Raw genomic sequence first — 16,426 nt, forward strand, 5'->3', positions numbered from 1 at the left:
ACAAACAGAATTCAGCAGCATATACAATTATACATGACCAATGAAATTTGTTCCTGGAATGCAAGAATGGTTCAACATATGAAAATCGATCAGTATAGGGACTTCTGGTCAATATGGACGCATACTTAAACACGGCTCATCTTCTCACACAAGTACATCAAAAGTACAATTAAACTATAGAACAATTATCACTCAGAACCATCAGAAACGAATTGAATGGAAGTCTGGCAAATACAGAAGAAACCACATCCATCAAGACTGGTAGAGAAGGGGTGGAGATGCAGAATGAGCTTGTTCCAAACCCACATGTGGTGGATAAAAATTGGGAGGAATATCTCGGGACCGAGGAGTCCCATCCCAGGATTCCAGTGCCAAGAAGATAAGTCCTCATAACTTTTGCTGCAAAAACCGTGGGGATTAAGTCTGTAGAAGAAACTTCTGGAGTCCCAAGCAATTCCTCTTAAAGAACTCATAAATGGACTTACTCAGACTCACTGCTTCTGAGCTCCAGCACCAGGGTAGCAGCCTGAAAGGCATCAGTGGCATACAAGGAGGAACTGATGTGTATGATGTCCAGGTGAGGGCTGGGGTACAGCTTTCTCACTGCACTGACAGACAGGTGGGCAGAGGCCATTATTTCTTTTATGAACCCTCCCCCCACAGAGCCACTGAGCTGGCAGGTGGATGCTATATCTGAGACTCCATCAACTCTGCTAACCCTATTCGCCCTGCCCTGAAGATCCCCCAAAAGCTCCATCTCACCCAACTTACGGGCCCACCCCAACTGTTAACAGTGGCTTTTCCATATGAATGGCTGGTCTTGGCTCAGGCTTCACAACTTCCTAAATCCTCTCAAACAAGCAACAGCTGGCCTCAGTGAGCCCCAGCCCCATACCTCTTGCTGAGTGGCCCCAGGCCTGGCACTAGCAGCACCCAGCCTAGGTTCACAGTTTGGCCTCACCTGGGGAAATCCAAGCTAATCACAAGTAGTAACCATCTGCAGGTCACTTTGTAGTTTATGTTCTGTGACCCCAAAGAGAACAAAGGAAGTGACTGACCTTGGATGTGCCAAGAGCAATCAAGGCTCAACTATAGTAGGAGGGTGTACACAGTGGGCCCACCTCCAGTACCCACCTACTACATTAGGACACTTTACCAAGACATGGAGTCACAACAGTTCTATCTAATACATAGAAACAAACACAGGGAGGCTGCCAAAAGGAGGAGACAAACAAACATGGCCCAAGTGAAAGAACAGAACAAAACTCCAGAAAAAGAACTAAACAAAATGGAGACAAGCTACTAGATGCAGAGCTCAAAATACTGGTTATAAGGATTCTCAGTGAACTTAAGAGAGGAGCAAATGACTCAGAGAACTTCAACAGCATAAAAAAAGGACATAAAAACCATAAAAAAGAAACAGTTACGAATGAAGAATATACTAGCTGAAATGAAAAACTATTTACAGGGAATCAACAGTAGATTGAATGATGCCAAGGATCAAATCAGCAATTTGGCATATAAGGAAGCAAAAAACAACCAATCAGAACAAGAAGAAGAAAAAAGAATTTAAAAAATGAGGATAGTAGGGGCCTGTGAGGCAACTACAAGGATACCAACATTTGCATCCTGGTGGTGCCGGAAGGAGAAGAGAGTAAGCAAGAAGTTGGAAATCAATTTGAAAACATAATGAAAGAACACTTCCCTAACTTGCTGGGGGTCGTAGACATACAAGTCCAGGTCCCAAACAAGATGAACTCAAAAAGGCCCATCCCAAGACAAACCATAATTAAAATGCCAAAGGTTAAAGATAAAGAGAGGATCTTAAAAGCAACAATAGAAATGCATTTAGTTACATTCAGGGGAGTTCCCATAAGACTCTCAGCTGATTTCTCAAAAGAAACTTTGCAGACTAAAAGTGATTGGTAAGAAATATTCAAAGTGATGAAAACCAAGGACCTACAACCGAGATTACTCTACCCAGCAAACCTATCATTTAGAATCGAAGGATTGATCAAGAGCTTCCCAGGCAAGAAAAAAAGTAAAGGAGCCCATCACCACAAAACCAGCATTATATGAAATGTTAAAGGATCTTCTTTGAGAAGAACATAAAAAATATGAACAGTATAATAGTAACAAATACATATCTATAAACAGTTGAATCAAGATAAGCAGAAAAACAAAATAAAAAAACAAGTAAAACAGAAACAGAATCATAGATACAGAAAACATTTTGATGGTTGCCAGATAGAAGGGGGATGGATGGGTTGGGTGAAAAAGGTGAAGGGGTTAAGAAGTACAAATTGGTAGTTACAGACCAATCATGGGGATGTAAAGTACAGCATAGAAAACGGAGTAGCCCAAGAACATATATGCATGACCCATGGACATAGACAACAGGGTGAGGATTGCCTGAGGGAGTAGCGCGTGGCTGGGTGGAGGAGGGCATAGGGGGAAATTGGGATCACTGTAATAGCAAAGTCAATAAAATATAATTTTAAAAAAATAGAAAATTGTATAATATGCCACATTAACAGAATGAAGGGAAAAGGCCACGTAATTGATACAGAAAAAACTTTAGACAAAACTCAACACCCTTTCATCATAAAAACACTCAATAAACTAGGAATGGAATGAAAGTACTTCAACATAATAGATGCTTACAGCAATCATTATACTCAGTGGTGAAAGAAAGTGTTTCCTCTATGATGAGGAGAAAAGCAATGATACCTGCTTCCACTACTTCTATTCACATAGTACTGAAAGTTCTAGCCAGAACAATTCAGCAAGAAAAAGAAATTTAAAGTCATCTAAATTGGAAAAGGGGCAAAATTATCTCTCTCTGCAGCTGATGTGATCTTTTTTAAATTTAATTATGATCTTATACGTAGAAAACCCTAAGATTTTCTCTCTCTCACATACACACACACACACACACACACACACAAATAAACTATTAGAATAAATGAATTCAGCAAAGTAGCAGAATACAAAATCAACATACAAAAATCAGTTACATTTCTAATGCATGAGCAATGAACAATCTGAAAAGGAAATTACAAAAACAATTCCATGTAATCATTAGAGAAATGTGTATCAAAACTGCAGTGAGATATCACCTCAAACCCATTAGAATGGCTACTATCAAAAAAAGACAGAAACCGGAGAGAGAAACCAGCAAGTGTTGGTGAAAATGTGGAAAAATTGGAAGGAACCCTTGTATTCTGTTGGTAGGAATATAAAATGGTAGAGGTGCTATGGAAAACAGTGTAGTGATTCCTCTAAAATTTAAAAACAGAATTACCGTAAGATCCAGCAATTCCACTTCTGGGGGTATACCCAAAGAATTGAAAGCAAGTCTCAAAGAGGTATTTGTACGCCCATGTTCATAACAGCATTATTCACAAGAGCTAAAACGTGAAAACAACCCCAGTGTTCATCAGTGTATGAATGGATAAGGAAAATGTGATCTGTGCATATTATTCAGCCTTAAAAAGAAGGGAAATTCTGTAACAAATACAACAGATAAGCCTTGAGGACATTATGCTAAGTGAAGCAAGGCAGTCACTGGAAAGGAAATATTGTATAATTCTGTTTACCTGAGGTTCTTAGAGTAGTCAAAACCATAGAGACAGAGCGTAGAATAGTAGTTTCCAGAGGCTTACTGTTTAGTGTGCATGGAGTTTCAGCTTTACAGATGAGTTAAGAGGATAGATGATCCTAATGGTTAAGCAACCATGTGAACTGAACTGTATGTTTAAAAATTGTTACAATGGTAAATATTATGTTTATTGTACTGCAATTTTAAAACTTTCCAAGAGAAAATATATATAAAGATATTCGTAGAACATTGCCTTGATTTTCTATATACATAGAGGTTTTTGTATTTAAAATTCTTTAAATAGTATTTTGATTTATTTAAACAGATTATACCAAAAATTATAGGAGCTCACCTTGGTTATTTTCTGTATTTCTTGATTATAAAAATTATGTTCTTTGGTTTCCTTCAGTAATTTCTCTTGGTGGGACAGTCCAAAGAGGTGAATCATATTTAACTGTGTTGCCTTTCACTTTCCTCAACCACTACATTGAAACAGCCTTACTGTTTGCAGAGAAAGTAGGAGGAAGTAGTAAATAAAACTCTGATAGTATAAGTTATTTCTAATGTTCTCCTTATGTTTTCAAAATGTGAATCCAGAACTATTCAGACCCTAAAACATTGTTCTGTTAAATCCAGTACCAAACATTTTAGGCAGAGGAGAGCAGTAGTACAAGGCTGAAGTTTATTTTTTGAAATTTAAATACAGCTTGATTTAAATTTAAGGACAGACTGTCTTGATAAACATCAAGAAGGAAGAGTTTTTCATATTTCATCTCTTTTAAAACAAGAATGTTAAGGAGGGTACATTTAAGAATTTTGGTATACCACACTGTAAAGTACACGATTGTTTAACCACCGTGCTGTCTGTCTGAAAAACTAACACAATAATATCGAATGTAAACAGTAATTGAAAAAAAAAAAAAAAGAATTTTGGTATGATTTAGGAGGGCATTTGTATGTACAAATTTGAGACCGTACTTATATTGTGTTCTTATGAATTTGAATCAATATTAAAAACATAGAGTATTTTTTACTTTTTTCTTGCAATTTCTGTAGCAAGTTTACCTTGCAAAAATTCTTCTATAACAATCCTCACAGTAAGAAAGTTTATTTTAATTTGGTTGATTCATTTCTTTAGCACCTCCGAAATTCTTGCCCATATCATCAACACCCCAGCCAGAGAGACGGCAGCCACCCCAGAGGCGACATTCCATTGAAAAGGAAACACCTACTAATGTGAGACAGTTTTTGCCACCATCCAAACAGAGCTCTCGATCTCTTGTAAGTAACTAAAAACTGCATAGTAACTGAAGTGTCAGTTAGAGGACCTAGAATCATTAGCATTCTTGAGATGATGATTAGGAGAAAAAACTTCCAAAGGTTAGAATGATTTTTAAATAACCCTAATTGTTTTTAATAGCTAAAGAAAACCACCCTAACAGCAACCTCAATGAAATTTGACCATCTTTGTTCATTTAAAGTACCTTTATTTTTTTCAGAGTTTCAGTGGTTGAAACTATGGATTATTAAAGAAATGTTTTCTTCCTTTCAAAGGGTATTAATCCTCTTAAAAATTGTTAAAACTAATCAAAAAACTCCTCAAAATCTGGCTACAGCAGACTATTTTATTAAGGCAGAAGTACCGGGGAGAATTTCGATCCATTAAAAACCATTATTTATTGTTTCCAAGTATATTTTGGAGCCAAAGCTGCTGCTTGGACTGGTTGACAGTTTTTGCTGTTTTCCAGAAACTCTTGGATTCATGTAGTGGCCATTCATTCCTCAGAACAGTGGGCCATAGGACACATGGCATTGGCAGGAAGAGTAGATCAACCAGCCAGAGGAGGTCTGCAGAGCTTATTTTGTAGTCCCACTTGACTTCAGAAATATTTTCAGGCAAGATACAAGGCTTCAATCAATAGTTCTACTGGCAACCAAACATCTAATGTCTTTTTCAGATACTCATGAATAAAAAACAGTGGGGTATGCTTAATCCATATTTTTAGGCTGTGATGAATCATTCAAAGTAGAGGGAAATAGTGTGATTATTGTGAAGATACTAAGTTTGAACAGAGCTTATAGTGTTGAAATTGGATCAGTCATCTCTACTCCCAAACAATATGATTAAATTAATGATTTTATGGCAATTCCTGATAGGATTCCTGTTAATTCGTAAGTAATCACTGAAACACTGATATTTGATGAAACGTAGCAGAAAAACAGAACTCAAACCAGACAGGTTCAAAACTTTAAAATCCAAAGACTTTTGTTAATGTGAATAAGTTATTGCTTTAGCAAAATACACAGTTTCTGTCACAACTTAAAAATATGTAAGAAGGAACTCCTTAGTGATTTTTTTTACAAGTCCGATAATTATGTACTTCTCTTCCCATGGGTTTTCCTAGAAGCCAGTATATCATGTAGGTATGTACCTGCCTTGTTATCATATGACATCATTATTGAGGTTAGACTTAAATTTTAAAATTCTCAATCAACTATCAGATCAACTACAAAGGAGTGGTAATAGCAGTTTTGCCAAGAAAGACTATCAGTCCATATCAAGGGCCCATGCAGTAAAAGTAAATTTCCTGGCTAAAGGGAATTCAGCATTGGTTGGTCAGGTTGTTGAGTTGGTTTATTCATGAAGAAAGCAAAATAAAACCAATCTGCAGTCCCCAAGAAGGGTCCCAGTGAAAGGCACTGGGTGAGCACCTCTGGTCAATAGAGATGGTATCAGGTTTCACACAGAACTGGGCTCTCTCCAAGTACCTCTAGGCACCAGCTGAAGCAAAGAAACATCCAGGTCAAGTAATGACATTTCTTGCTAGTAAATTACCTCAGTTTATCCAGTAAGTCACACTTCTGTGTGTAGTTCCCTCTAGCTTGAAGTATGATAATTTAAAATGTTTGCTATATTTTAGAAACAGAATCATTTTGTATTTGTAATCCCTTTACTGAAAATGGAGGAAATGTCTTTGTTGTTACTCACTTACTTTGATTATATCTCTCTCCCTTTCCTTAGGATGTTTAAAAATGTAATTTTTTTTCATCATTTGGTTAAATGTATGAGGGTGATTGCCCATCTAAGTGAAAGGCTGCTTGTCTTTCAGTACCTTCCCCAGGGAAGCAGTTCCTGCTTGGGGTACAATCCCACGTTCTCTCAGGCACAGCAGGCAGTTGCCCCTATCCTGCATCCCGTCAAGCCCGATTTAGGAAGCTCAGTGTTCCTAACCAGTTAGAAAATCTTAAGTTCAGGTCTTTGCTGTGTAAACTTTGAGATTCTCTAGGAACGACTTAATGGTTTGATAACCGATTTATACATATGGGTGCAGATGTTGGCGTGAACGCACGTGTGGAATCTACCATTAACATCTTGTGTGGTGTTTTTGTTTTGTTTCGTTTCATTTTTCATGCTCTATAATCACTGTTTGTAGGTCACTCGTGTTCTGCATTGTTTTCTCCTTTTCTTTTCCCCCTGCCATTTTCTTTTTTCCTTATCTATTGTTCAGGTTCCTAGGATAACCAGTGTATGGCCAAGGACGCCTTTCCGACCACTTTTTTCTACCATACAAACAGCTTCTCTGCTCAGCTCTCATCCTTTTGAAGCAGCCATGTTTGGGGTAGCAGGGGCTATGTATTATCTATGTGAGAGAGCTTTTACCAGCAGGTGGAAATCCTCAAAGGTTGGCCTCTTTCTGCTGGTTCTGGGAATTATTTTACTCTATCTCTGACAGTGATACCTCAACTCCTGCACTCTGCAAGAATTAACAGCTTAGATGGGCACTTTGCTTCTGATCATTGATTCCGATCTTTTGTAGGACGCATAGATCACACCATGATCTCAGTTGAGAGGAAAATAACTTTGAAAGGACAACAAACTCAAAATGCAGCATCAGAATATAGGGACCTATGAGTGTTTGTCTCTGAGTGACCCAGTTTTACAGCAGGAGGAACGCCGTCTCTGAGAGCCCGTGGGGTGCTTCCATCGCAGGGCCTCGCCATCACAGGGGCATTTGCTACCTGCCAGGCCAAGTTGCTACAGGGGGTCTACGCCCCACAGAGCCATGTCATTGCCTGTGTCCCGCACACCCCTCCCTGAGCTTTGAGGGGCTGTGTGCCCATGGCATGTGTCCCCCCTGGGCTCAGAGAGCGTTCTCGTCCCCAGTACCTTTCATAAAGCTGTGTTGTGATGACCAGGGTGTCATGTGGTTTTTATGACAACCACTTCTCTGTGGAGAGAAACTTTAAGTTTTCTTTTTATTGATGTGGTTATTTTAAATATTTTATTTTTTTCTTTTTTATTGAATTTATTGGGGTGACATTGGTTAATAAAATGATATAGGTTTCAGGTGTACACATCTATAATACATCATCTGTATTATTTTAAACAATCTTACATTTTATTATTATTTTTGAGGTTTTCATATAGAATATTTTTAAAGAAAGTATAATAATTTCCAAACCCCAGTGAAATAAATAACCCTGGGACCATAGTGAAGCTTCCTCTACCCCAGTGTAATGCATGCTGCTGACCAGTGTTGTCAGCAGCCTTGCCTATTCCATGTCATACAAGATCCTTCATTTACTAAACACATCTTTGACAAATGAACCAGCAGCTAGTTTCTTTGTTATTCTTTATTATCCATCTTGATTTAGAAAAGAAACTGTGAATGAATGTAAATGAGAAACAACAAATCCCTTTCCCTGTCTGTCATGAAATACAGAATAAGTCTCTGATCTTTTTCCCATTCGTAGATCTGGCCGTTTGGGAGCGCCACGAAGTGCAGGGAGGGCACGTGAACTCCTGTCACTCCTGCTATTACTGAAGATCTATCAACAGTTTTATTTTTAGTATCAATCCTCCCCAAACAGAGATATCTGTATACTAAATCCTCATACTGTTTTAGGCAAAGAATTCACTTGGGATTTTAAAGTTAAACCTGGAAAAAGGAAAGAATAATTAAACTTGATAGTTGCTATTTTTATTTAAATCTGCCTTTTTTTAGTTTAAAAATTCAAAAAACAATTATCGTTTTGGATAATTTTTAAGTATCTGCTACTTACTTACATAGTATGTGCTAAGCAAGAACACTATATGAAATGTGACTATTCCCATTTTTTCTGTGGCTCAATAATCAGATTACACATTTTGCTCTATAATTTCTGTGCTGCCTAACTCTGACCCCTTTTGAAAGGTAAATATAACCAAAATCTTCAACAAAAACTTAGTGATTTTAGTGACATACATAAAAGTAAATTCTAAAGGCACATCTGCTTCTATTGCATATGTAATCATTATCAAAACACTTTAAGATTTAGCGTCCCTTTCCTAAATTTGAGAGTCATTTTGAAGCACAGAGAAGCAAAAGAATTAGAGTTGTGCCAATCTAGCCCTTATAGTCCATGTCTCACCCTGACAATGAGCTTAGTGCTTGCTGTAGGAGTGACCCAGCCCTGTGTCACCATGGGGAAAGGGGCACTTGCTCACGGTTAAAACCTGGAGTGCTCCTTATGTTTTGGAGCATTGGTGTCTCAGCAAGATTTGTTAAGGTTTCATTTGGCTTTGGGGATGTTGAATCAATATTTTTTGTCAGTTAGTAAAAACTATTCTAGTAACTATTATTTTCTTTCATGTTGCATTAAAGTTTTGTTGTCCTTGGGAAAGCACCAAAATTAAAACATTAGCATTTGTCCTAATGGAAATTATCTTACTAAAGGGTAATTACTTGAAATTTTTTAAAAGAAAAAGAACACAAACAAAAAATCCACAATTTCTTACTACATTCTATGAAGTACTGGATTTACCTATGATTCAGAGCAGTCAGTTGAGAGTGTGCTTGACTAAGCCCTGTGTGACATAAGACTGAGGAGAGAGCACAGAAATATTTACCAGCCAGGCATCCAGGTTATTATAAAGTTAATTAATTTGGAGCTAATTGCCTAGCATACACAACAACAAATCTCAGTAGTGATTATCTGGTTATTTGCTAGATTTATACATTATTTTGTTCCAAGTCAACAATTTTGTCAGAGTGAGCTGCCATAAAATGTACCACAGTCATAGTCATCATAACTGATGAATGAAAACTGCCTTAGGAAAAGTTCTATGAAATATATTCAGGCCTCAAAAAAGCTGTCATTCAGTTGTGTACAGCCAACAGTACTTACCTCGTGTAGTTTTAGTGGCCTAACTTAGAGTCAGTGCCTCATCTCATTTGACACTAAACTCTTTTCTCAGGATGGAGCAAAACAGAGTAGATATTGGACATGCCAGTTTAATCCTATTATCTTTTAAAGCTGTCCTATTGAAGGAGAAAATCATGTGATGGTGATTTTTTTTTTAAAAAAAGGATTTTAGACATCTTAGACTAAGTGATATAATCTCTCTGAATAATCCATCTTTCCAGCCTCCAAATAATAAGTTCTTCATGTTAAAAATTCAACTGCAGAATTTTTTTCCAAGACATTTTTAAGCACACTTAACCTTCCTTAAGTTAACCTGAATAAAGACGACTTGGTATATAGACTGTTAGTAAAAATCAGTAGTTCTTCAAACTACTTTTTTTAGTAAATGCTAATGTTTGTCAAGTTTGCAACCTAAATTTGTTTTTGTTTTTATCTGATTGAAAGACAGAACTGAATGTTAAAACTGCATTCATAGTCATGTGCTTTCTCATTTGGCTTGTTTGATTCCAGAACTCCTGTGAGTAGTGCTATTGTATGTGTGTGGGAATGAATTATAATGTGTTTGTACTGAGAACATTAAGTTTCAGTGTCACTACACCACAATGGCCCTTGTGAAGCCTGGCAGGGTGCGAATGCACAAGACTGTTCTGTCTTTCTGTTAGATCCACCAATCAAGAGCAGGCCGGATGGGGAGCAGATGGGTGTGAGGCTCTCTATTCAGTGGAATCAGTTACATCAACATCTTCCTGGGCTGGTTTTAGGGAAACTATTAACATAAGACAGCCAACATAAATATTTATTGTGAAATTCTTCTGATTTTTTTCCACATCTTTCCAATGCTGATTGTGCATTCAGTAGTTGTTTAAAAGTAATAACAGAAATCCAGAGAACTGTGGGACAGCCTGTGGAGATTGCCTGTTGGCTGTATACTGCAACAGTAGTTACCTGTTCCAGCTCCTATCATACCATTAGGATTTTTCAAAGTGTGCTGATGTAACTTACCACTATGCTTCTCAGTGTAAATTACTAACTACCTTCTTTTGGCTATTCTGGGTACCACAGACCAGTTTTAAAAATATGTTGTTGATTTGCATATAGCATACAACATAACACTAAATAAAATCTTTGCGTAATCATAGGAGACAACTGGCATAAATTTGGTTTAGAACAACAAAAATTTTTTCAAAATTTCAGTGCATAGATACATAGCTAAACAAATGTGAGGAGCTTTTATTTTTTGGAAACTTCAGTAGGCTACAGTGTTTTATGTGGTCCCCAAAGTGTTCTATCTGTTGTCTTGGTGTCATTAGAAATTATGTGGTCCCCAGAGTAAGCCAGCTTTGTTCCAGTGCTGATTGGGACCTCTTTTGTTTTCTGAAGCTACTAACCAGGTGTCTGATCTGAAGGGAAATATTACAATGCCAGAAAAGGGGGTGGGAGTTTCTTATTCATGTGGAATTTTGAATTTCAGGAGGAATTCTGCTATCCAGTGGAATGCCTAGCTCTTACTGTGGAGGAAGTGATGCATATTCGTCAGGTCCTGGTGAAGGCAGAGCTGGAAAAATACCAACAATATAAAGATGTCTACACTGCCCTGAAAAAAGGAAAGGTAGAGCTGCTTAAAGTTGATTGATCAGCAGGGTTAGCAGAATGGTCAGTCACAGGCAAGGTCTTCTGAGGGGGCTTTCTGCTATTCAGATGGTACAGGACCTATAGGGGATTTTAGGAGGTAGGAGGCTTATTCTCCAGAAGTCATCTCCTGTTCTGCCTTGCTCACCAAAGCAAGTATTTTCTCCCTTAGAAATCGAAACTCAGGAAGGTTTAAAGCAACCATAATAAATAATGGTATGCCTTCACATAACCATGTCAGCATTTAGTTGTTATACAGGAGAAACTTCTTTAGAACCTTCTTTCGATTGCCTCTGTGATGGTGACACTCTAGACAGCTGTGGCCTTTTACTACTTTTAAAAGTAGAATTATAATTAAATACAGAGTCATATTATAATTATCACAGAGCCAAACATAAATGAGGGTTTCTGAATTCACTTCTTCCTCCTATGTACTAAACTTCCCCAGTGTATAAATGTAAAGTGGATTCAACCATATAAATTAGGAAATTCACTGTTGGCGATGCTTTTTCTTTCTCCTTTTACATTTGTATTTTTTAGCTTTGCTTTTGTTGCCGAACCAGGAGATTTTCCTTCTTCACCTGGTCTTACACCTGTCAGTTCTGTAAGAGGTAAGGTTTTTTTGTAATTGACGATCATAGTCAATATATATCAGTTAACTTCATTGTTTCATCATTTTGTATGCAGGAACAATATTAAAAATTATCTGTTATCACATTGTGCTATGTTTGTGGGTTAAGAATATTGATTTTTTCAAGACAGTGAATCAAACAATAGTTGGGTATTAAACCTGGAAAATGTTTCTGTGCATTTATTTCTTTTACATAAATAAGATACTTCTAATAATAAGTCATATTTGAACAGAAAAAAATAGATGTGATTGTCATATGACCCTTGGATAGATGAATAAGAAAATTTAAGATATAAGTTGATTCATTTCATAGGGAACAGTGTAAGAATTCAGCTTTACAGATTGATTATCTTTTTGGCAATCCATAGTTGTATCAATTTGTTGTATCCTGACAGAAGATCCAGAGAGTTTTTGCAGTTTATTGTAGAAGTTTACAACCATATAGCCATTGGCCTTTTTAACTCTCCAGTCACATCGGTGGTATCATGCCAAGTAATGCTTCTGATTTTGTGTACAGGCCCGTGTGCTCACAGTGTTGCAAAAAGGTAAGCTAAGCTTGGTGAAATGATAACATAATAACAATTTTAACAGACTGCCTTTTTAACAGTACTGCTCATTCTCCATTTTTTTTTGTGATAATAGATGCGGCTGCCATCCAAGCCATACTCCACTCTTCCTATCTTTTCATTGGGACCTTCTGCCTCGCAAAGAGGGGAAAGTTCTATGAGGCCAGAAAAACCCTCCACTAGCCACCATCGGCCACTTCGGAGCATTGCCAGGTGAGTGAGAAGGCTGGATCTTTGGAGCATCCTTTGTAAAAGAAGAATGCTCCTTTTGAGGACTGGGGTTGAGAAGATTGGCGGTGGTTGGTTGATTTTAATATAGTTTTTGACTTGCACACAAATCTCCAAACTTCCAAGAGGTAACTTGTCAAGGAATAATGGTTAGCTACTTGAAGGATACCTTACTCTCACAGTTTATTTTTATTTCTATTTAGATATAATTACTTTTGTGTGTCCTTTAAGTCATCTCTAAATCTGCCCTTGTTTTCAATGGAGTTGAAAACTTGCATGTAATAGTCTAATCTTTCCTTCTTTAGTTTTGAAAGAAAATCTGTTCAATTCTATGTTTACAGCGGTCTGCAATTTAGTTTCTTATTGTAAAGACAGTGATGAAGCTTTATGCCAAGAGCTGGCAATATAAAAGAAAAAAAATATTGCCTGGATATCAATCCGTTTGCATTTAAGGCAGAGTAAGATTAATGCTGGTCCTTAAGAAAGATGGAAGGATAGCAGGCCAGCTCAGGTCACACCCTTGCAGGGCCCAAAATGATCAAGGTTTGAAGCACCAGCCACCTACTGGGGATGAGGGGTAGGGTGGACACTGGTGTTGGTGCCAAATGCCGGATGGCAGGTGCTCTGTCAGTCATGGCTCTGTGGTCAGTGAGGCAAGGAAGCATTGAGCCCAGCAACTAACTTGTGCCCGAGAATGCTTGCCCTGTGCCTTCAACTCTCTGCCCTGAGATACTCCTGCTCCATGATGGCCTCAGATCATGATTTGTGAGCTCAAGGCAGTGCAAATAATAATCTTTTGTCCTTTTCTCTACTTACTCTGAGACTTCCTGTTTGGTTTAATTAAAATGGTAAGATGAATAAGTGATTTCTAGTTATTTCAAAAAGTAAACCAAAAGATTTATTATGATGTTGGTTTAGTTAACTCCAGCTCTCTGGAATCCAGATAATTAATTTATGCAAATATAGAGAATCGTTGGGAAAGGAGAAACACATTTGACAAATACAGAAATTACAAGAAAATTGGTCCAAAGATAATTTTTAAGGATGTGTCATAGAGATGAATTTACTTCAATTTCCTATAGTCTGACCTACCATGTACAGATAACTAATGTTTATTATCCATGACATGGGGTCACTGGAGAAAGAACTCGAAATCCCTTCTGAATCATCAATAGGACATTAACAACATGTACTTTATTTCATCTTAGTTGTTAAAGTTCATAATCTATATATGTATGGTAATCATATGATGACTACTCTGAATATTCTATTTTCTAAAAATTCTAGAAGAGATGCTAAGAATTTTCAGTATTATTTTTTTATAAAACATGTTTCCTTTAAAATAGCTTCTTTTTAAAAAAATACTTTTAACCTTGTCTTCAATTAGAAATTCTTTGGAAGAACACAACACAACTAAATCATTCACCATTCCATAATGTTTTTGCAACAAATTTTCTTAGTATTGTAGTAGTACTATCAGTAATAGTACTGGAGGTTTTAAATGTTTGGGTTTTTCCAGGTTTTCCTCAAAATCTAAGTCTGTGGACAAATCAGATGAAGAACTACAATTTCCCAAAGAGTTAACGGAGGACTGGAGTGCCATGGAGGTGTGTGTAGACTGCAAAAAGTTTATTTCAGAGATCATCAGTTCAAGCCGGCGTAGCCTGGTGTTGGCCAACAAAAGAGCCCGATTAAAAAGGAAAACACAGTCTTTCTATATGTCCTCACCAGCCCCCTCGGAATACTGCCCTTCAGAGAGGACTATCAATGAAATCTGAGCCCCGTGCCTTTCAATTGCTTTTGTGTTCAGAGTCAGCATTAGCGAGGGAGAACACTAGGCTGGACTGTCTCTCCTTGCTGTGGCTTTAGTTAATAGGCTTGATTTGCATTAGGTCAGGTTTTTGCTGCATCAAATTGTTTCACAGACTGAATGCTGTGTTCATATCGATTGATTATATGTGACAGGTCAGCCAATTTGCTCATTTGCACTGAGAGGACAATAATTTGAAACTTGCCTTTATGTGTGTGTATATTTGGAGGCCAGAAGCTTTTTCCTTAGTTCAATTCCTTACTGTTCCTCAAATAATTTTCCAACTAAGGCAAAAAGCTTCTCATATGAGAAATCAGCCTCCAAAGGTGTCGATGTTAGCACAGTTTTAAGCAGTAAGTCATATTGGCACTTCCACCTGACAGTGTTCCTATCTAATGTACTTAGTGATCCGGAGCTCTGCCTCACACCAGATACCTGGGGGGTGGGGGCCAAGCTATTTTTCATCTCACAGCACAAAACCTAGAAGGATTTGCTCATACGATCCAACTAATTTTTAAATTGTTGCTCTGAGATAAAGACTATGGGAGGGACTTTATGCCTATATTTTAGTGCAAAACACCTGAATAAGCTGTACACCCAAGTGGGTGACCATTTCCTCTGAGCTGCTGTGTTTGCCCTGGTGCAGTGGATCAGTATCTCCTGAGTGGGTGACAGGTTCTCAATTCCCTATCTTGCATGTATTATGGTTACTTGTAGTTTTATAATGGAGGTCTAAGAATTAAAAGTTTTGTGGAATTTCCAGACCAAGAAGACTAACCCTTTGTCAATAGGTTGAGTGTGTTTCAGTTAACTATATAAAGGGTCTTAACAGCAGAGGGGCCAGCTGCTGCCCACACTGTGGGGCATGAGCTGGAGCCCATGTATTTTCAACCATGTTTTTCATAACTTTAGAGTCTAGCCATCATGATTATATCAAGCCACAATTTGGTAGGTATGGTCTCAAACTAAAATATATTTATTTTTATAAATGAATTTTAAAAGAAAAAATATTGTCTAGTTCCTTTAAAATTACAAGATAATTAACCTGCTGATAGTCTTTTGGATGCTTTTTGCACAATTTTCCTTGCAAACAAGTTGAGTGAGTAGGGTGGGTTTTTGATAAAAGTAGGTTGGAGGATAGCATTGTATACCTGAAATTTCTCAGCTTGTTTGGCCCATACCATGGACTATACTTTATTATTTTGGTATCCTTAGAAATGACCAGCCAATCAAATTGCCATTAATGTTTGAAAAATCGTTAATGCACATGCATAAATAATTTCCTAAAAGGTATAGGACACGTCTGTAGTCAACAACATGACAACAGCATTTAATACAAGGCATGGCAGTCACATTTCATACCACATCAAAATATAGTAACATTTCCACTTTAAATTAACACTAATACCTCAAAACTGCTCTGGTAGTGGTTTTTAATGGATTGAAATTTACAATTTAGTAAATGGCTTAAAATTACTTATACTTACGAAATAAACTTTACCAATTGACTGAAATAATGCATGTTAACAGTTTGTCTATATTTGCATGTAAAAGCAGACCACCAGAAAACCCTTATTTATTATGCAAGTGTTTATTTTAAAGACTCTTGTTTAAGAGCTTTAAACATTTATATTAGGCGAATCTATTTAAACTCTCCACTCCAGATGGTAGAGAGTTTGAAGGCCCAGGCTTGAGCCTTCAAACAACTTTCAAGGAAAGGTACAAGGCAGAGGGATCAGAGATAGTGTGCTTTTCATGTAACCGGAGATAGTGTG

The 16,426-nt window shown here is 37.3% G+C and overlaps 1 protein-coding gene across 4 annotated transcripts in view; it reads left to right on the top strand.

The window, feature by feature from the left end:
• Positions 1 to 15,414, top strand: part of SPIRE1 (spire type actin nucleation factor 1) — a 267,545-nt gene extending 252,131 nt beyond the window's left edge. For 2 of the 4 annotated variants that reach the window (XM_045187677.3, XM_024580563.4), the window contains exons 11-17: positions 4,740 to 4,882; positions 7,111 to 7,284; positions 11,259 to 11,396; positions 11,957 to 12,027; positions 12,565 to 12,592; positions 12,690 to 12,826; positions 14,361 to 15,414. In XM_045187677.3, coding sequence (XP_045043612.2) covers positions 4,740 to 4,882; positions 7,111 to 7,284; positions 11,259 to 11,396; positions 11,957 to 12,027; positions 12,565 to 12,592; positions 12,690 to 12,826; positions 14,361 to 14,619 — 950 coding nt within the window. In that variant the 3' untranslated portion in view covers positions 14,620 to 15,414. The remainder of the gene's footprint in view (positions 1 to 4,739; positions 4,883 to 7,110; positions 7,285 to 11,258; positions 11,397 to 11,956; positions 12,028 to 12,564; positions 12,593 to 12,689; positions 12,827 to 14,360) is intronic. The other 2 variants (XM_045187678.3, XM_024580564.4) reach the window with 1 other exon arrangement.
• The last annotated feature ends 1,012 nt before the right edge of the window (positions 15,415 to 16,426 follow it).

Source organism: Desmodus rotundus, chromosome 10 (genome assembly GCF_022682495.2).
Source record: "Desmodus rotundus isolate HL8 chromosome 10, HLdesRot8A.1, whole genome shotgun sequence".
NCBI lineage: Eukaryota > Metazoa > Chordata > Mammalia > Chiroptera > Phyllostomidae > Desmodus > Desmodus rotundus.